Source organism: Prunus avium, chromosome 1 (genome assembly GCF_965620075.1).
Source record: "Prunus avium chromosome 1, drPruAviu1.hap1.1, whole genome shotgun sequence".
NCBI classification, from domain to species: Eukaryota; Viridiplantae; Streptophyta; class Magnoliopsida; order Rosales; family Rosaceae; genus Prunus; species Prunus avium.
In genome coordinates, this window is record NC_142284.1 from 19351135 (window position 1) to 19373776 (window position 22642).

The following is a 22642-nucleotide window of genomic DNA, read 5'->3' on the forward strand; positions in this document are numbered from 1 at the left end:
TTGACTTTTTGACAACCAACTCCCTTGTTTCTTGTCCATTCCTTGCAAACTGGAATTGAATGTCTCATTGACGAAATCTTCATGGGTATGGAAGGAAACTCAGCCTGTTTTCCTAGAATTTAATGGTTATGGGGAGTGGTTTCTGCTTTCACCTTTCTACCAACTCCCCTGAATGTCCTCTGTCTGTTTCCTGTTGACTTGTTGTCGTTGGAATCACGTGGGTATTGCGAAAAGAAACTCAACCCTTCTAGCTCTAGAGTCGTTGATCTGGCTTTGAATCGGTAACCAACGGTGATAATTAAACCTCAAGCCTTAAAAAATATAATCTAGAAACTGGGTAGAGATTAAACCAATTAAATCTGAGCTTTTAGATTAAATCACCATTGATGGTAATTAACATCTATCCCGTGAAAATTAATTTGGGCAATTGGTTTCATTTTAACTCCTCCCTTCTTGAAATGACCTAGGCTGCTCTCCAATTTTGGTAAATAGAGCCCAAGTCCGTTTTGTCAAAAACAGCCCAATAGCCAGATGGGCTGGCGCGCAGAAATTATGCCCAAACAAAGGAAGATAAGTGGTTGAGCCACTAGTGCTACAATTTCCTTGATGTATGAGTATTTGGAAGGCCATACATCTTTTCCTTTGTTTCTTCAAGCTATTGTTGTCATTTTGGATTAGTTTAGACTGGCTTAGGATGTATGAGTATTTTGAGGACTTTTCGATCATGCGCCTTTTTGTTTTTTTTTACCAATGTCATTAAACAAGACCACAAATATTCTAGACCAATTTTATTTTATAAATATTTTGAATGGAGCGTTGTGAATGTATGAGTATTTTTTTATTTTTTATTTATATAAATATTTTGAAGAGTCTAGACTAATGTTATTTCACAACGGGGCGTGACAAGACCGATGTTATTTCACAGCGCTCTCTTTTCTTCTAGAATAACTAGAAATTTGTGAGCAGACACCGTGTATTTCCCAAATTGCCAAATTGCCAAATTTGGTCTAGCTTTTCCTTTCCAATGCGCTATAAAAACAGACAATCATTGAAAGGTCATGATGGAATTTCTTACTTTCTCTGCACCTTTCTCTCTTTTATACTCATGCCTCGTTTGGTAAGTCATATTGTACTGTCTTGGATTTTTTGTTTTTGGTCATAGTACCGTCTACACAATAAAACAATGATTGTACCAAATCCATACATAAAATTAGTAAAAGAACTAAGTAACAAGAACACAATTTGAGATTATTTGAAACTATAAATCTTTGTACAATGTTGCATAACAACGATGGGCCACTTTTGCATTTCTTTAGAGAGAAACTATGGATCTGTACTTAAATTCCATTATAATAGATTAGTCAAACAGGAAATTAAAAAAACAAAAACAAAAAATTGACAGACCTTATTAAAGGACTTTAGCTGAGAACTTTTCTGTTTATTAGAGCCTAGGAAATAGCTCAAGTAAACAATCTAACCAATAAGCATGCTAACGAATGGCAACTCCAAATAGCTACTTGGAGCCAAAAGAGCACAATTTCAAAAGCAAATGAGAAGTAAATACATCCCTACTGGTATCGATTATACGTACTGGCAAATTTGTTTACACAATTATAAAATGTAAGCATATTCCTACTACAAAATGGATACAATTTATCTGCCATGTCTAGATGTCTGTGCCACGTGTAAGGCAACTAGGCACTGCTTACTACTATACGATATTACCTATCATCATTTAGAATATGCCCATAGACCCTGGAAATGCTTTCAAGTTGCTACACAGAATGACTAAAGTGAATAGCTCCATAAACCTGGATGGATCACCATATAAAGCAGCTCCATCAAAGCTTCCATGTCTACATAATCAAAGCCATCTTGAATTTCTGTCACTAATTCTTCCTATGACTGCAGCCTGCACTGGAATGATGAAAAAAGATGATTAAAGACATCATCTTGCTGAGTGCAAGTGACTTAGATATCATAATCATATCATAGCTGATTCAGTAAATTCTTATCAAACTTCATAGTGGCATTTGTGACAAATTGTAACTTGCAAAAATCTATTTATGATAAGCAAGAAACTAATAGTCACGTAAAGAAGGATTAGTGATTATTTGGATCTCAGACTCAATATTTAATTTCTAAGCATAGAACATGTTCCTGTTAATTAAATTGGTAAGCTGGGCCTCATATCAATTGAATAAGACAATTCAAAAAAGATGCAAAGGGGAAAGAAAACAAAAAGAAAAAAGAAAGCAAAGTTAAAAAGGGAAGACGATACCAATGAATGTTGTTTAAGAGAGAGACTAATTGAAAAGTACAGACACAAGAGATGCCAATAAAAAGAGAAACAAATAAAGGCACATTACATCAAAAGCTGAAAAAGTCGGGAACGAAGAACCTAATCACCAAGTTAAATATTCTTTACACAAGTCTACCAAATTGAATCAACACAGACCAGTCAAATATATTAACACGAATAAAACCACACACTGAAAAATTTGGAAACTAAGAACCTAATTGCCGGGTTAAATATTATTTATGCATGCCTGTCAAACTATCAACACATACCAGTCAAGTATAATAATACGAAGAAAACCAGACACGCACACACATCTATTACATAATGATTACACCACAAGCATCACATACTCCGAAGTATTCTCTTGGGTCACTTTGGTATTGTATGTGCATATTCTATAAATATATTCACAAACAAAAATGTATGTATGGCAATGATTTGTGGACAAACAGGACTCTCAAGTGCTGAATTGGCACACAGCGTCCAAAACTGAACCTTCACTCAAGAGTACCAATTTTAATGTGCATTTTTGGAACTACAACATTTATTGAACATAATTTATATATGTTTCAGAATTGTTCGCTTAAAAAAGAAAGAGCCACTCCCCCCAAAAAGGAAAAAGAAGAAGAAACAACCACAAATATCAGAATAATATGAAACTAGTAACGATGCAACAGCACATCCTTATATGGTGATATTACAGTCCCAATTGGTTAACAACCCTCTTGATTTTGACTAGTGCCATCAACCCTAGGGATATTGGTATACAGGTCTAAGTTGCACACCACATCCCTGCACTAGTTATTTTATATTTATATATTTTCAAATAAACAAAACTTATTTAGGCTTTCCAATGAATGTTAGAAATAGGTAAGACCCAAGTGTTCTGTCCTTCACTGCCTGACACTGAAACTTTACTATTGATCCTACAGAGTGTACCATATACACATGCAGAAAACATGTATAAAATTTGAAGATCGCAAAAATTTAAAATTAAGTTCTATTCAATATTAAAGTACACTAGTCTGGAGTGCAGACAACTATTGAATGTGAAATAAAAATGAATCCCATATAGTTAGGATTACATCAATGGTAATTACTAATTAAAGTTTCTATGTTAAATGCAACTTAAGCTATTGCTGAACAAGGCATCCTATGAAGCACGGATACTACAAAAATTTCAAGAATGGAGTGGCTGATACTGATACGCCCTTGCTACTTAATGACTACTTGAAATTTGTATCCATTTGACTTTTGGATACGGGATGAATATGCAAGTGATATGCAGGGAATACAAGAGGGCATATTCTGTAATTTTTTAGAAAAAGAAAAGCAGAAATGTGAGGCTAATTCAAAAACATTCTGGACTTTTTTTTCTACTTCATAAAGATAAAAAGAACTTGAATGTACTGTAGAATGTTAAGGGCTACTAAGAAAACAAAAGAAAACATGAATAATTAAAAGAAAATGAGACAGTTCACATATAAATATAGATATATTATCTTATTGTTGTATCCTTACCATATACATATCTTAGTTTTTGTAGACTTGTCGTATCATATCGCATATCTTGTATTGTATCCGTGCAACATAGGCAATTACAAGGGCAGCCTCATGGGCCCAGCCATTAATTGTCCTCATTGGAGAGTTTTGGGAACTAAAAAGAGACATGTGCCACATCAGCATTCATATAAAGGGAAAATTGTACTATTAACTTTTCAACTCATAATTCAAGATTAATTGCATTAACCAATCATAATTAATGGAACTTCAACAATCAAATACATTCAGTTAAGAGAGAACTCCTAGCTCTGCAATGATAGGTCAATTAAAATTTCAAAGGATTCTGAGCTGACATTGAAAAAAGAGATACAGCTCATAGAACCTTAACATTCAAGAGGGCTAAAATGAGGAACTGTTCACGGAAGCCTATGGAACCAAAAAGTTAGTTCTTTCAATTCTCTTATTAGTTTTATTTTCCCCCTAAATGTATTAAATGGTTTGAAAGGTTATTCAGTGCAGTTTCAGATCATCATTTCAGGGATCGACACTGAGAGTTCACCGACACTGAGAGTTCACAATAAATGAAATAATTCAATCAGATCACACTTCCAAAAGATGTAGGTTTTCAAATCTATTTTTCAATTCTTATAATAGAAGACTAAAACAATAAAAAAGCAAACAGATACTTATGTAAACTTCAAACCTACATATTTTAGGGAAAAATTTAGCTATTCCTCCCGAATTATTGAACTTGTTCCATATTGCACCCTTGACTTTCAATTTGGTTTTCAGCACCCCAAACTTTTAAAATGTTCCAATGTGCCCCCTACCGTTAATTCCGTCCAAGTTTCAGTCAGAAATAGTCATATGCCAGGCACATTCAGGGTAATTTTGTCATATTTCTCTCTCTCTCTCTCTCTCTCTCTCTCTCTCTCTCTCTCTCGGGTTGTTCTTTTTTGGTTTAGATTGTTTTATTTTGATTGAGTTATTGACTGTTTGCTTGATTACTAAATTACTTGGAACCGACTACCGAGCATAAAATGATTGATTGGTATTTTGGCTGAAAGGAACAGTCAACAAGCCTAGCCCATGTGGCAAATCTAATCTTAGTTCGAGCATCATCACCATTCAACCATGACTGAATTTATAACCAATTCTAGAAAAATAAATTCAGCTTTTGGCAGAGAAGATTGTAGAGAAAGACAAAAGAGAGAAAGGAGAGAAAAGAGAAATAAAAGAGAAGTAGAGGAAGAGAAAGAAGAAATAAGCAAATGACGAAAATACCCTTAAAAAAACTCATCATGTGCTTGGCACATGGCTACAATCAACAGAAAGTGTAACAGAATTGACAATTGGGGCTACATTGGAACATTTTGAAAGTTTAAGGGGGTTGAAAACCAAATTGAAAATTCGGCAGGCAATTTGAAACAAGGGTAACAGATCAGGGGAGTTTGCTAAATTTTTCCCCAAATTCTATTGTACTTTTTGTTGGTTGCTTTTCCAAAAGAGGTCATTGCCGGTGTCTATCAATTCCGACAACCTAATTGATGAAATTGGGAACACAAATTTTAAAAGAAACCAAGTAAAAAACTAAACAATTTTGAAAGAACATGCCAAATTACTCACTCTCAATGCAGAGGCTATCTATGTTGCGAAAGCTCCCGATCTATGGACTCAAATTCTTTAAGATTGCTTACAACATTTTGAACTTTCTTCGATAGCTGGTCACTATACTCTTCAACGATTTTCGTAAATGCTGTTAGCTGTTCCTGATATGTTGTGCACAACCGTTTCTTATTCCGAAGCTCTGCAGTTAATTCTTGAATTTTCTTATCCTTCTCATCCTACAGAAGAAAGCACAACACACAAAAGACATGACTTAGATCATATCTGATGCTTGAATGTAGAGACTATAAATGATATTAGAGTACAGAAACTTTAGACCTAATTTGGGATCAATACAACATATTCATCAACTTGTCTTCAAAGGTAATACAAAACAGGTTCCTAGTCTGAGCTGTATTTTACCATTTTCCTGCTATAAACAGCCAGTAGGGTTGCCTGAACCAAATTTTACCTCCTGAAGAAGCCCTTATCGAAATATAAAATAAATTTAAATAAAACACCTCAATGATGATGCAGTTTACCATTGGCTTTCACATTGTCGGTAAGGATAATATCACTATTTTTTTTTTTATCTTCATATTTAAAAAGGGATTGTTAGCAGTTTGTAGCTACAGATATGCTGTAAGAAAGAAATTATAACACATTACTTAATTTTCTTTTTTCTAAAATTATTGATACTCATCAAATTTTGCAGGGTATCTTATTAGAAGCAAGCAAAATTAGAATTTAAGAGCCACATGGGAAAAACACAATCATAACCTCAATAAGGAGTACATATATATTTTTCTATTTCTGAAGGAACACTCAGGATACAAATATAAGACTTGTTTCTAAAAGGAGAGTAAGTGTAACTTCTCACATCTTAAAATGTACACCACCTGGAAAATTAATAACCCCAAGACACTGGAAGTTTAATTATTTATAGGAGTTATTGAATGTTACTAAATATGAGAAAAATACTCACCATTGTTTGACGAGCTTCACGTGGGGACACCACAAGTGGATGATTATGATCCTTTATGAATTTGGTAATCACCCATTTACTGGATTTATCATACTTCACGTGAATCATTGCCTTACAACCTTCCCTTGTACTCGCTCGTGGTTTTCGAACTGGCCCAAATTTACCTCGAATACTAACACAGTGGCCCTCCTTATTACACCCAAGTCGACGGGCAAGAATCCTACCATCTCTTTCGGATCGACGGCATGACATCACACGCATGACAAATCCAACACGTCGTGCATACTCATCATAAAATATCTTGGCAGCATCTTCAGATTCAAATTCCATACCCTCATAAGGTTCCAAAATGGAATCTGCTTCATATAAAACCAGTGCCTGTGAGGAAGAACTCTCCACTGCTCTAGCCCCCTCATCCGAATCCACTGCCAGACATTTTCTGTTATTTATTTTCGAAGCCCAAAATTCACAACCAATATACTGTTTAACAAAAGAATAAAGACTACATTTTTGGTTGAAACAACAGGCAACTTGAGGAAATGGGTGAGATTCCCCGTTTATGATTTTATGATTCTAACTAACCAAAACAAGCTTGTTCCTGTTTTTATTCAATTGTTATAAACCAAATAAAACTTTTCGTTTCTTAGTTACTTTATCAAACAGGTGGTGAGCACAATAGAAATACATTATAAACACTATATACCTTATATAATTCCATGACAAATCTAACTTTTCAGCCATCGCAAACTAAATTACATCCCACACCCAATAAAAGAGAGACAGTAGCAACTAAACCATTAATAGTACTAAAAATTTTACGCATTTGACAGTGACAAAGCAGCAGCCAACTAACGTTCTTCAATCCCAGTGCAAAAAAGAAAAATAAACGCATGAAATGAGAACCGAATTATGAAATAATACAACAGGAAAGCCCAAACAATTAAAACCAATTAGAATTTAACAAAATTTTGATCCAGATTCAGTCTTTAGGTATGAACTTGCATGACTGACAAGGCAACAAACTGACCATAAAGGGCCAAAAAAAAAGGAGGGTTTCAGTAAGAGTGAGTCAGAACAAATGGGTATTCTTCGTTTTATGATTAGGAATCGAGCGCTTACTTGATTCGAGCAAGCTAAGTAGATCTTCGTTTTCCGGTCGGGAGTGAAAATTCCGTTGGCTCGTAAAGGCTTCAAAATGTGAGTGCTTTGTTTGATCTTTTTCTTTTTCGAAAACATAGACCACGTCAGGCCAACTTAAAAGGCAAATTGTTACTTCCAGACTAGTCGTCTTAAGTTCTAATTTATGGTGTATCTGAAAAACAGAAAATTAAAAATTAAAAAATAAAAAACAAAAAACCTTTGCTCTTGTTTGATAATTATTTCAATTTTTATTTTTATTTTTTGAGCTAAATATAGAGGGAAAAGAAGGAGTATGAAAGTGAGAATGAGAGTGAAGATGAGATTGAGAGGGAAGATTAAGAGGGAGGATGGAAGACAGGAGTAACAAAAGTGAAAACAAAAACAAAAAAACTGAAATATATTTAAAATTATTTTCATTTTCAAGTTTTTGTTTTCACTTTTATTACCCTTCCCTCCCATCCTCCCCTATCATCCTCTCTCAATCTCATCCTCACTCTCATTTTCCTCTATATTCTAACACAAAAAATGAAAACTAAAAACTAAAATTGAAATGGCTATCAAATGGGCCCTTAGTTGCAACGGCAAAAGTATTATCACGCATGTGTTATCCCCGTTTCACGAAAGTCTTTCTCCTGAAGAACCAATCCCTTCTCTAGTTCATACTAAGGGTAGGCATCGAGACAGGAAAATCGGAGCACCAAGCCACACCGGATTGAAAAAATCAGAAGTAAAAAAAAAAAACCGTGTTGACTTCGACACAGAATCGAATCAGACCAGTTCAAATCAATTCCTGTGCCGGTTTCACACCTTACAAAACTAAATCGAACCGGACTGGCTGTTTATCTTTAACTTTTTTAATTATTTAAGTCCAATGTTAAATTTCTAATCCCATAACTAGTATTTCTCCAAGCCCAACTTCCAAGCACATCTCTTTTCCTTAGGTCCAATCACTTCTCTTGGCATGAAATTGGGTAATTTGTGAATTTTTAAGCCCAAAAAATAAAAATTTTGTTGGAATTTATAAAACAAAATAATTTTATAAAAAAATATATGGTCCAAAATTGGAAAAACTAGAAACTAAACCGAAATCGATTGAAACCGAACCGACAATTTAATAAATTTTTTTCACCAAAATTGGACCAAACTGCACTGGTTTTGGTGTGATGTGAGACCTTGATATATTTTGAGGTGCTTAGTAAATAAGTTGTGATTTTTCTGTGGTTGTATTGAATTTTTAGGAGATAATTTTAAGCATGATTTTGGATTAAGTATTAGGCTTGAAATTGAATGGAAGATAGGATGTGTAATTCGGTGATAGGTGGAGAGATTTTGGGGTTAGGCAGTAAATTCCTACACCTAAAGTCCCTCATCCAACGCCACCTCAACTTCCATCATCATTATTTTAATCCATTTGTCTCCCAAGCATGAGCTGTGTGTTCCCCCGTTAGAGAGCTATTACATATCCAACATTCAAGGTAATGGGAGATGTCTATCTACCTGAAATCGTGTTCAAGGTGAGACTAGTCTTCTCTTTCTTTCTGTCTAGTGGTTCCACACTAGTGTGAATTTATTCACTCTTGCATGTAGCCTTCCCCTTATCTAATGGCTTTCATTCCCTTCATCAAAGTTGTTTATCTATGTCTTGGCAATCATCTATGAAGAGTTGAGCTTTATCCAAGAAATATAGCCATCTTAAGACATATGCAAGTGTAACCTGTTCATCCTTGTCTAATGTGTTTATGTAGGTTTAGAGTCCCCCTTGCATGTCAATTGAAGAAATATAGTCATCTTAAGACATATCTAAGTGTAACCTGTTCATCCTTGTCTGTTGTGTTTATGTAGGCTCGGAGTCCCCCTTGCATGTCAATTTCTATTGCTCATTCGACAAATCGTTCTTCATAAGCATTGTTCTTCAGTTAGAGAAATATAACATATCCAAAATTCCTAACCATTGGAGTTCTCTAACCACCCGAAACCTTGTTAAAGTTTAGCTAATCATCTATTCTGCTATTTTGACTATATAACACTTTACTCACTCTTGTGTGTCGATTTCTCTTACTCAGATCACAGCAGTTCATGAATGTTGCTCAGTTTTCAGTTTTCTACAATATATCCAAAAATGGTGGCTATCCAAGAAGTTTAGGCCTCTCGGATGTAGTACAACAGAAACAAGCTTCTCTTTCTTGTCTCCAAGTGTTGTTTTGGTGGTTGTTCTATTTGGAAGCCTCCATATTGTTCATTTTAGATCAATACAGAGGATTGAGGTAAGGATTTAAGTGTGACAGAAGTGCAATTCTTGTTTAATTGAGTACCTAAGTGATATTATAAAAGTCTCAAGGATCTAAGAAGTAATAAAAGGAAGTTAAAGAGGAATTTGTGAATACTTGGTTACTATATAAGGATTATATAGTAACATGTGTTTTATTGTGGGCTAGGAACTTCTTTTACTCAAGCGTGGTGTTGACAACGTTGTTGTGTTGTGACGAATCTTGTGGGACCATGCAACATCATTGGACTCCAAATAAGGGGACCATTAAACCCAGACTTGTATTTTCTTGTATGTATGAAGTAGTAGTTATGCTTGCATGAGAAATATGCATGAATTTTAGATGTCATTGTTGTGTGGTTTTATTATGTGATGGGCACCGGCTTCATGCGTTAACGGTGTTCCAGATGACCTGAGAGTGAAGAGGGCATAGCAACCACCTTGGGTTTTGGTTCCCTAAACCTCCGGAGGCGGTTGTAAGGACCGACTATTCCAAGACCCATTCCCTAGATGAGGATAGTCCATGTGGTATAACCTTTGAAATGGACACTCTCGCTACCGTGCCACCTGATCTGGATAAATTGGTCGTATGGGTAGTTGGCCTACAAGGATCAGTCATCAAAAAAATGTTACTAGATATCCTCAAATTTGGTTTTAAAAAGTTGTATGAGCATCCTTGGTTTATTGAAAGTAAGTGAAACATCTATTTATGTTGTTGTGCGTTATGATTTTGGTTTTTAAGACGAAATTGGATCCAACTATATTTATTCTTTATTTCCGCTATATACTTTTAAACCTCGTTGGAGGTCTCCCAACTGGGGGCAAATAGACGTAAGTGATGCTCACATCTACATTAGATCTTGTAGGTACTATGTACATGACTGGTGAGGATCTTGGACGACGGTCTTGCAGTAGCTTGTGGCTTGTCAACTCCCGTCTTTTGAGTCTATCTTGTCTTTTCTTTTGGACAAGTTATCCAAATTGACCCTTCATGAGATTTTCTTTGTAAATTACGTGGTTGTGACTTGAGCTTGTTGTTTCACAAATGTATCTAAGATTACTCTCAAATTTGTTTGTAACCTTGTGGGTTGGTTTTAAATAAAATGTTTTAGCTTAAATATTTATTTTTCTGCTGTCAATAAAACTCTGATTCAACCCGTTTTAACTACACACAAAAAAAGGGCTTAATGTGTTTCGGGAATACTTGGTAGTATGACGCACTGGCAATTGGGCGTTGTATTCTCGAGATTCTTGAGGCACGTGCAGTTGTCACGTGACCAGGTTTTCGGGGCATGACATGTGAGGTGGAAACCGAACCGGATTGGACCGCGCCCACCTCTAGTTTAGTCTATTTTTGTATTATTAAAAAAAAGAAAAAAGAAGTCAACGACATCATAATTGTGTGTGTGTGACAAATCCCCCTCCCTTGTAGTAAAACAAATAACAGGCTTTTTATCACAAATGGTCCTTCACGTTTACGAAATTATCACGAATGGTCCTTGAGGTTTTTTTGTGACACTAATAGTCCTTAACGTTTGGGCTTTTTATCACAAATGGTCCCTGCCGTTATAAATTCTGTTAAGTGTGACGTGGAAGATAAATGGAGCCCACATATCCAATCACATTGCGACATGTGGATAAAAAATAATTAAATAATTTTTTAATGAAAATTCCTTTTTTTCTTTTTCTGCAACTTTTCATCCACCTTCCTTACTCCGTCTCTCACCCCCTCTGCCCTCGCTCTCCACCCTTTGCTCTCCATCTCTTCTCCCTCTGTTTTTTTCTTTGCCACTGCCACCTACAAGAAAAAAATATAAGATATACATTTTCATGAAATTGTGTACAACAATGTAGTAATTAAACCAAAATATTGATATCAGTGGAGCCCTAAATAGTTAGAACCTTTGAGACCTGAATGCACAACCTCTCTATCTATTTCTCACACAGTTTCTCTATCACAATGATAGCAAAACGAAACTGATTAAGTTTTTTAGTACCTTGATTTTGTCATATAGCTTTTTCTCCCATGCCAGCAACTTATCCAAAACTCTAGCTTGAGTTTCATGCTCTTCTGAGTCGAAGTCATCCTTGCCATCATCGACATTTGGAATTCCTCTAAAAGAACGATTCCATGTAATAACACGCATCACTCTAGCAGAGTGATCTATATGCCCTGCAAATGTAATCACAGTAATTGTAAACCAAACATCAGAAAACCACTCAAACATAACAAAACCCAACAGCAGAACCACAGAAAGGAGAGCAAAGGGTGGAGAGCGAGGGCAGAGGGGGAGAGAGACGGAGTAAGAAGGGGGATGAAAAGTTGCATAAAAAAAATTCGAATTTTCATTAAAAAAATTATTTAATTATTTTTTATCCACATGTCACAATGTGATTGGACATGTGGGCTCCACTTATCTTCCACATCACACTTAACAGAATTTGTAACGGCAGGGACCATTTGTGATAAAAAAAACCCAAACGTTAAGGACTATTAGTGTCACAAAAAAACCTCAAGGACCATTCGTAATAATTTCGTAAACGTGAAGGACCATTTGTGATAAAAAGCCCAAATAAAATAAAAGAAAAATGAGTTATTAGACATAACTATCTTTACTAATTAGTATTTGAGACAAACAATATTTTTGTTTGGGTTTTAATACCTAGGAATGAAATTTTGTTTTAGATTTTGTCAAAGAGAGGCCCAAATTTGTTGGCCCACCTTATATTAATTATTGAAAAGACAATTATATCCTTTTTGTTTAAAAGCCTGACCCAGATTCATTGGTTTCCCTTTTTGATAAGATTAGAGCAGCTCCAGCGCTGCACCAAACCAGGGCAAAAGGCCCCCCTCGCAAGCCCAAGGGAGCTCCAACGCGCAGCCTCAAGCCCGGGCAAGCCCTGGGTCCCACCAGCCCGGGCAAGCCCAAGGGCAGGTTTCGCCTGGGCTTCAGCCCGAGGGCGGTGACGCCAACGCGAAGGAATTCAAATTTTTTTTACCGTTGGCGCGTGAATTACACGCGCTTCAGCCCGAGGGCGATGACGCCAATGCGAAGGAATTCAAATTTTTTTTACCATTGGCGCGTGAATTACACGCGCCAACGGTAAAAAAATTTGACTTCCGCGCGCTGACAGACTCCAACGGGCATGTGACACGTGTCGCAACTGGGACTCTCCGATCGGTTTTTTTCCAGAAATCCGATGGTCCTCTTTTTTTGGCTAAAAAAATTGCAAAAAAAATCGAAAAAATTCTGAAATTTAAAAAAAAAAATACCAAAAAATTATGTATTTTTTCCCTATAAATACCTAACCATTTTGTTTACTTTCCACACCAAATCTTCATACAATTTCTTCTCCATCCAATATTTTTTACTCTCTACTCACATTTTTCACTTTCCACACCAATTCTCCATACAAACTCTTCTCCTTCCAATATTTTTTACTCTCCACTCACATTTTTCTACTACTTTTCATTTGTAAAAAAAAAAAACAAATGGCATCTTCTGTCGAAGCTGGAGGCTCGTGGGCAACTCAGGAAGATATTGCGCTGTGTTAGTCTTGGGTGAACGTTAGTCATGACCTTATCATGGGCAATGAGATGAATTTCCATCATATGTGGAGCAAAATTCATGGAGAATTTTGTCAAAGATTGGGTTCCATTCGGACCGAAATGGCCTTGTCCAGTAGATAGAAAATTCTGAATAAAGAGTTAGGGAAATGGAGAAATGCCTTGACAAAAGCAAGGGAGAACATTCGAAGCGGTCAAAATCTATCCGATGAGGTAAAATATTTATAATTGCCATTTTAATCAATTTAATGTAACTTTTTTTTATATTGCATATTCTATTTCTTTTTCTTGCATAATCTTTTTTTTTTCTTTTTGCATTTCCAATTTGTCTATATTTTCTTGCATAATTAATTTTATTCTTGCATTTCAAAATAGTTTATATTTTCTTGCATTTGTAATATTTTTTTCTTGCACTTCCAATTATTTATTTTTAATAGATCATACAAGCACAAATGTGGTTCGGTGCCATGGGGCAAGGCAAAAAAAGTTTCATGCATTTCCAATGTTGGGAAGTTGTGAAGGATTGTTCGAGATTCAAAATTATTCCCACCGGTCCGCCGGTTGTGTTGAATGAGACGCCGCTCCACGATTCGCCATCAACCGATTCGCCATTGGACTCCCCAATGGAAACGGAGTCACCACTCCCACGTCCGCCGAGACCTATTGGGAGAAAGGCGGCAAAGGCCAAGAGAGGTGGCACTTCGAACAATGAATGTATACAATTATTGGAGCAAATAGCTAAGAACACCTCACTAAGAATTGAGAGAGACTTGAAAAGAGATGAATTGGACATGGCACGAGAGGAAGCATTTGCAATTCAACAGCAGCAGGCACAAGAAAAAGACATGGAGGATAGAGAGATGAAAATCATGGCCATGGATACGAGCCATATGTCTCCTGAAACAAAGGCCTATTGGAAGCTAAGACGAAGGAATGTGATGAGAAGAAAACTTTTCCAAGATGACGAACCTAGCAATACGGATTGGTTAAATGATGAAAACCATTAGGTTGTATTGAAACACCTTTGCCATATGTTGTTTTGTTGTATTGTTGTATTATCCTTTAATTTGTTGTATTGTTTCCTTTTTATTCAATAAAAAAAGCATTAAATAATATGACTATTTATTAAAAACATTTGAGCATCAAAACAAAGATTAATTAAAAACAAACCTTAATTTATTGCAAACAACACACAAAACAAACCATACATAAAAGCATAATAATAAAAACAAGCATAATTTCAAAAAACACCACACACAAAATAAAGCATAATTAAAAACAAAGCATAATTCCAAACAAAGCACTAATCTTGACTTCATCCATTGTGATTACCTTTCATCTCCCACAAGTGCTCGATCAAGTCAACTTGACGTCTCTTGTGAACATATGAAGATTGCATTTCTTGATAACGATCAATCATGGGGTTGTTGAATCGACCATCCCGAAGTAACGTTCAGGCTCCATTGGTAGTCTATTTGGTCCCATCGGCCTTTCATATATTCTTGTCAACGCCGTGTTCATGGGATCGGGTTCAAACACCTCTGGAGCATCGTAGTCATACTCATCCTCCACAATCATGTTGTGGAGGATGATGCAAGTCATCATAATAGTCCGCAACACCTCCTCATCTAGCATCCGAGCAGCACCCCTAATAATTGCCCAACGAGCTTGCAAGATACTGAAACACCTCTCCACGTCTTTCCTGCAACCTTTTTGAAAGGAAGCAAAGCTTCTTTCCTTCTCGGATTGGTGATTTGGAATTGTTTTCACGAATGTCGTCCACCTAGGATAAATTCCGTCGGCAAGGTAGTACGCACCAGAGTATACGGTATTGTTGATTTGGTACGTGACTTGGGGGGAATGACCTCGCAATACCTTGTCGAACACCGGGGATTGACCAAGGACATTGAGGTCATTCTAAGATCCGAAAACCCCGAAGAAGGCATGCCAAACCCAAGTGTCGAATGAAGCTACGGCCTCCAAAATTATACTTTTTTGGCCATTCCGATTCCCATACTCTCCTTGCCAAGCAGTAGGACAATTCTTCCACTGCTAGTGCATGCAATCGATGCTTCCAATCATTCATGGGAAACCTCGATCCTCGCCTTTTTTTAGAAGCCTTTGCAGGTCCCTCAGCGTGGGTTTGCGAAGGTACTCCCTCGTGTACAAATTTTCCACTGCATCACAAAATCTCACCAAGCACTCTAGGATAGTAGATTTTCCCATCATTGCAATCTCATCCACCTGCTCTGCAGATGCCCCATAAGCAAGCATCCACAAAGCAGCTGTAAGTTTTTGCTCCGGGATAAGATCCAAAACTCCAATAGCATCATGCTTTTGAATGAAGTATGTGTCGTAATTACAAATATCATGCATGATTTTTTGGAACAAATGTGGTTGCATTCTATATCTCTCTTGAAACTTATATTCAGGATATAACGAATTTGGGATAAAGTAATCCTCCAAGAGATTCTTATCCCGAGACTCCCTACGTCTGTCCACATTCGGGGCACGACGACGGTGTTGCCCTAATTGATTAAGCATACACACCACTGCTGCAAGCATTTGTTTCTCTTCTTCATCGGCATCCCGATCTTCTTCAGCACGTCTACACCGGATTTCTTCCCTTTGTTTATGTTGCCTCTCCAACACCCTCCTCAAGTTTGACATTGAGAGTAGAAAGTGTTTTGTAAAATTTGAGAAATGAAGGAATAGATAAGAGATGGTGTGTGAGGTATAAGTTGATGGTGTAGTTTTATAGAGGGATTCAGAAGATAGAGATGACACGTGGCACAAATTTAGAGGCTGAAAATCTTATCTGAAATATGAGATTATAATTTTTTAAACATATCTGAAAATCTTATCTGACATGGGACACGTGGCAAAATTTTAGAGGGTGAAAATCTTATCTGAAATATGAGATTATAATTTTTTTTAAAATATCTGAAAATCTTATCTGACATGGGACACGTGACACAATTTTAGAAGGTGAAAATCTTATCTGAAATATGAGATTATAATTTTTTTTAATGAATATCCGAAAATTTTATCTGGAATAAGACACGTGGCAATCGAGATTCTCATCCGAAAATCTTTTCTGAAAAATAATGGACACATGACAACCAAAAATCTTATCCGAAAATTTAATTACAAAAGATTATCAAAATTAATGGTTTAAAGTATAAAAAAATAGGAAATAAAGTACAATGAATAGTATTTGCCTTACACTTGCCCTAGACTTAGCCCTCATGGGTGGAACCACAAATGGCAAGGCTGACACTATTCACGTGAATAGTGGCAGCCCTTGCTTGCCCTTGCCCTAGACTTAGCCCTTATGGGTGGAGATGCTCTTCGATCTCTCTCTCTCGCTCTCCGCAACAATGACAACTACGGCCTTCACCTGCGATGAAATTCTCAAGTTGCTTGACTTGCGGCTCTGCAAAGGGAGAAAACAAAGGAGTTGCATCGAAGACGTACGTCAAGAGGAAGACGAAGAGGGGGAAAGAAAGGTTGAAGAGTATCGTGAAATTGGCATGAGATTGAAGGGTTATCCGGAAGAAGATGTTCGGAAAGCTCGGAAAAGGTAATATAAAAAACCGTGAACACTTTCAATTCCTTATGCATGCTTTATTGAAATTTCCTACTTCAGCTCAGACTGTGGGTTAATTGATGTTCATTATGTAATATATGCAGAAAATTGAGGAAGATGCTGAGAAAGGAGAATTGATTGAACTTGCTTTGATGGTCATATGGAATCGTCTTGACCTCGCTCGACGTGATGTAAGTTGATCGTGGGAGTGTCTTTAACATTTTCCTCGTTAATATCAGTCTATTGCCGGGCATAGCAACATTTATCTTCAGTACCATATGTGAGTCTAAGGTTTTAAGCATAGCTCAGATTTCAAAGTTTTGCAATGGAAAATAATATCAAAATTCTGGTCAAGAAAAATGTAATATATTTCTTTTCACAAGATTGGTATAGGATAGTTATTAAAAGACTGATTTAATGCTAGAAATGAAGTTGTTATTTTCATATCCTATAAGTTAGTAGTTGGCTTCAATAAACTGGCCAGCCTTACTGATAGCTTGAGATCAGCAAACTCAAACTAACGAGTAGTTTCGGATCAGTCTAATGTTATAGATAATCTATAATAACATTTTCGTCGTTAATCTCTCACATTTCCTCATTGTTCTTTTTCCCACTTTCCAGCTTATTGATTTTAGGTATTTATGACCTTTTTACAGGAAGAAAAGGATGTTATTAAAAGTCTTGATTTGTTATACCTAAGGGTTGAGGTCTGAGTTTCTCCATGTCTCTATTTTTCGTTTCCGCTTGTAGCATTATATTTCTTTATTTTTCAGTAGGGGTGGATCTACATTAGCCTTACAAATTACCCACCAAATGTTCGATTAAATGCCTCAATGAGGTCAAGCAATGATCTAATTTAGCTGCAACTTCTTATTATAAAGCTCACTTACTATGCATTTGTCTTGATTTGGAAATGGTTGATGCCATCACTATCATATGATATTTTGCAATATCGTTTAAGCTTTAGTTCAGTGAAATTTTATACAGGTTTTGCATTGTAGTTTTGCACAAACTACATTACAGTTTCAGAAACTGCATTGCAGTTTTGGTAATTACAATTGGATGTTTGCTCTTTCCTTGGTCTTCAACCTCACCAATTTAAAGAGTAAAGGCTACACAGATGAGGAATTGGGTGGGCAAGAGAAGATGGAAACTGCAATGCAGAAAACGGAAACTGCATTGCAGAAAACAGAAACTGCATTGCAGAAAACGGAACCTACAATGCAAAAAACGAAACCTGCAATGCAGAAAACAGAAACATGAATAACCTATATTACATTCTAGGTGGTGTTCAGTCTAATTCCCCCTCTCCCAACAAGTCTTGAATTAAAAAAAAAATATATTGTTTTGTTTTGTTTAACTCCAGCTGAGCATTTTTGCCCAAACTCAGCATTGCGTTTCCATTTTTGCATTGCAGTTTCTATTTATGCATTGCAGTTTCCGTTTTTGCATTGCAGTTTCCACTTCTACATTGTAGTTTCTGTTTCTGCATCGCAATTTCCATTTTAGTACTTTCATCTTGGTTCCTCTATTTTGCTTCTATATAAAATTAATTTTTGTGTTTGTTGCTATTTTTGTTTTTGTTTTACATAATTGATATCTACATTTTATTTTTGTTGCAGTTTTTGTTTTTATTTGCAGTTTTTGTGTGAATATGTGTTGAAATGATTTTTTTTTTTTTTAATAAAAAAAACCGTTGATTGTTTATATAAATATTGTATAATTGAATAAATATTACAAAATCAAGTTTGGTATAGTGGTTTGTGAGTGAGCCCTCCTCCTTTGAGGGTTAAGGTTCAAGTCCCTTCAATGATAGAAAATTTTTTTTTTAAAGGTGAATAAATTAAACGGCACCGGAGTTGGTCCCCTGCAAACAGTGGTAGGCCGGCGATGGGCGGTGGTAGGCCGGCGGTTGCTAGTTGGCGGTGCGGGCATCCGGCCTTGGCGGTGGAGGTGCTTGGCGGCGGCGGCTGTGGCAGGTGGTCGGTGGCGGCGGGTGGCTGAATGTGGACATGTGGCATAGTATGCTTGCCTTAGAAGAAGTGGCATTGTGTGTAATTTTGATATTTTTTAAATGATATTTTTTTAAAATTAGGTACTACATTTTGGTCTTTGGCCTTATGCTAATTAGATGAAATTGTATTCCTATCTTCCAAATTAGTAAACTATATTGTGTTTTAAAACTAAAGCTCCCCCCTTATAGTAAAACAAATAAAATAAAAGAAAATTTCAGAACTTCATGTTTCTTCTACCTGCATTAAATTTCAGAAAATAATTATAATTATTTTTAATATTTACTTTTTATTTATAAATCAGTCTATCATTAATTTTTTTTAAAACTGTAAAAATTAACAACTTAAAAAAACACTATTAGATATGCCAGTAAATTATTTTCTTTCGATTACAAGGTTGAGAAAATATTTATTAAACCATTAAACTACATGAGATGGCTAGAAATAATACCAAACAAAAAAAGAAGGAAAAAAAAAAACCTTAATACTGGCTCTAAGAACTCCATTAAATTATAATGCATTCCATAAACCAACTCAGATTGAGAACTCATTATTTTATAACCTAAATATTTTTCTCAAAAACACCTCATCAGAGTAAAAAGCTAAACATGACTTTGATCGAAGTATAAACAAAAACAATAGCCTTCCTTTGGTCCTCCGTGAAATTCTTGAATATATTCCCGTACTTCATTTCGGCAAGGGTCATTTGAGGGTTCTTTTTGTAGAGCACAACAGCTTCACAGACAACAGAAGCCAAAACAATTGGCTTAACAGCCAATATGATATTAAGCAACTCTGAAAGCCCTTTTGTCAGACAGTATAGGTCTCTTAACTTCCCTCTCGCAGTAAACAACGCAGTAAACAACACACACTTGGTTTTTGTTTTTCTCACAAATTCTTTCATCAAACTAAGAAATCTCTTCAGGCCCCTATGAAAAAGGTCTAGCATCAGCTTCAGCATTGAAGCTACCAAATTCTTCAATTCAATGATCGAATTGCAGGCCGCATCTGTCCATTTACTCATAAGCTCCATTGCTTTCGCTATAGTGTCGTCAATAACGCACTTAGATTTCACAAGGGCTTCTTTGAATTCCTCCGAAAAATTGTCGAAAAACCGCCGTGCTACGTTGAGAAGCTCTGTTGCCTTGTTTGACAAATACTGAAGAAAATCCTTGATTTTGGATGCAATCCATTGAGAAGCTTCACCAATTTTCTCCATGACTACGCCTCCAATCTTCGCCATAGAAAATATGTTGTTGTATTTTATTTGAAGTACTTTGTGATCTTACTTGAGAATTACGTAATGTGCCCTTTGTATATATATAGAAGTCTTAGTGGGCATGACCTAGTGTGGAAGCATCTATATAGAAGTCTTAGTGGGCATGACATTGACTTAGTGTGGAAGCATCTATATAGTAGTCTTAGTGGGCATGACTAAGTGTGGAAGCATCTATTAATTTTCTCAATAAAAAATTATTAATCAATTTAAGTGGACTGCTATTTTAGTTTCTCTTGACGTAGAGAAGATGACGTAACGTGGAGCAGCCTTGATAATAAGGTTGTCCCTATTTACTGTTATTCGGTTAAGCACATAGCCAATGAATAAAAGCATCGCGAATAAATTAATCTTACCTGATCAATAATATATTGTCTTTTCATTTTATTTAGAATCTGCTTTTGTTGGGTACCAGTCGAAGCATTTGGAGGGTGCTGGAGGTGAATAAATTCCCCATTGTGGGCGATTTATCCCAGATCAAAAGTGAGATTATCAATTCTTTTTCTTTGCATTTTGGTAGTGAATGTCGCGATAATTATATAATTAGTAGAGAATTAGGACAAAGTCTAACTTACCTCATTTATCTTTCTGTAATTATTCTTAAAACTTTGAATTTCAACTTGGTTTCGGAGCGCGTACGATCCCATCTCTTGAACACCATGTAGCTTCGTGAAGCCCGCGAGCATCTCGTATTCATACTGTCCTTCGTACACCGTATTACCTCCATTGAAACTTTCATCATCAACCATTATCAACACCCATAATCTAGCCTTGCCGCTGCTCGAACCCTTGCAACGTCGAACTCATACCCATGCACCATTGACTAGATCACATCTTTGACCCTATTGGAGCTCCTCACGTCTTTGACTATCGTGGCTCCGATCGATTCAACACCAGTTTCTAACCCACACGATCTCTTACTCCATATCGCGATTGGAAAAGAAATTCAAGATTTCACACATTTGCTGAAGTGGTTTGATGACCCAGAAACGATCCCACTGAATCGGCTGAACAGTACCCGAGTTTAGTATTTCACCTACACGGCCTGACTTTTTGGCTTGACTCACGCACCCAGATAGGATTTGAGCGATATTGCACCTAGTGTGGTATAACCCTTCGAGGGATCAGGTCATATGTAGTTCTAGGACAATAAAATCAAGGGATATTTGTAGAAATGTCATCTAAACTTATACATCAGTTTTAATTTGTCATCTTAAGGAAACATTTAAGCGAAATGTCACCTTAAGTTTTCAAAATTCATAATTTGTCACATGACTTTAACATTATCCAATTTTCCATCCATTTTTAAGGGTATTTTAGTCTTTCCAAGCAAGAGGGTTTATATAGCTTTACATTTAAATTATATAAAAAAGAGGGTTTACATATTGAAAAGACTAAAATACCTTTCAAAATGAATGGAAAATTGGATGATGTTAAAGTTAGGTGACAAATCATGGATTTTGAAAACTTAAGATGACATTTTGCTTAAATTTTTCTTTAAGGTGACAAATTGAAATTGATGTATAAGTTCAGGTGACATTTCTAAAAAAATCCCTAAATCAATTTTTATGAAAAAATATCCATATAAAATCATATATATATATATATGATTGTTTAGTCTTGTTGCTTTTCTATTATTTTAAGGACAAATGAAGTGCAAATGCGGTTAGTTAGTGCCATGGACTCAAGTTCTATTCCCTTCCCCATTCGTTATAATAGTTTATAATATTTCTTTTTCTCCAATGAGGTACCTGTGGAAATACTGTACCTCATGTTTTGGGGCATAGTTGTTTCAATCAGGTAGAGTTTCCAACTAAGGGGTATTATGAGGATAATTTGAATACATTACTAATTCAAGTATTATCTTACGAAATTCAAGACTCTAGATACCAAAGTGGAGTCATCAACGTCACATCCAACTCTATAAGCCCCGTTTGGTGGACTTGACTAGATGAGACTTTTTCAATTAAAATGGACATGGGTCCAGTCTGTTGTTTGGTGGTCTTAATTGTATCACATGGCTAGGACTTCAATTTTTATTTAGGTTATGAATCCAGCATACACTGGATATCAAAACCCACGTCGAGACATGGGTTTAGAAGACTACCTCGCTTCGTCTCCTAAGAGATCAAAATTCTTCTCTATATGCACTAGCTCAATGTTGGAAAATATCGAGCAAGAAGAGCTATGCATCATTTAAAGCTTGCCTCAGCAGAGCAGGAGTACACCTTCGCCAGCATTGCTTTCTTAAATGAGGAGCTATAATTTGGATGGTGGGTTGCCTATTAGAGTAGTCAGATACCAATTTTTTTTGGTATAAGTGACATCAATAACAGGGTTTATGTGACTAATACCAAGTTAATTGATAATCCCACGTTGATTCAAACAAGAGTTTA

General features: G+C 36.1%; 1 protein-coding gene across 4 annotated transcripts; it reads right to left on the minus strand.

Annotated features, from left to right (window-relative positions):
• Window positions 1-1512: 1512 nt before the first annotated feature.
• Window positions 1513-7654, minus strand: LOC110772973 (protein FAR1-RELATED SEQUENCE 5-like). 4 transcript variants are annotated; one of them, XR_002529182.2, is made up of 5 exons: window positions 7515-7654; window positions 6396-6820; window positions 5432-5649; window positions 3824-3959; window positions 1513-1912 (listed from the first exon to the last, which is right to left on the minus strand). XR_002529182.2 is itself a non-coding variant. In XM_088247609.1 (4 exons), coding segments are annotated over exons 1-3 (630 nt in total). In that variant the 5' UTR covers window positions 7516-7654; the 3' UTR covers window positions 1513-1912; window positions 5432-5445. The 4 variants fall into 4 exon arrangements, 2 of the variants coding, with proteins under 2 accessions (XP_088103735.1, XP_021833156.1); XR_002529181.2 differs by having other exon boundaries at window positions 1513-1917; XM_088247609.1 differs by lacking the exon at window positions 3824-3959.
• Between the last annotated feature and the right edge of the window lie 14988 nt (window positions 7655-22642).

Bases quoted from the DNA above. Each gene is read 5' to 3' on its own strand.
- LOC110772973 (XM_088247609.1), bottom strand. The intron at 5,650-6,395 runs GTGAGTATTTTT...TTTCTTCTGTAG, and splicing joins GTGAAGCTCGTCAAACAATG to GATGAGAAGGATAAGAAAAT.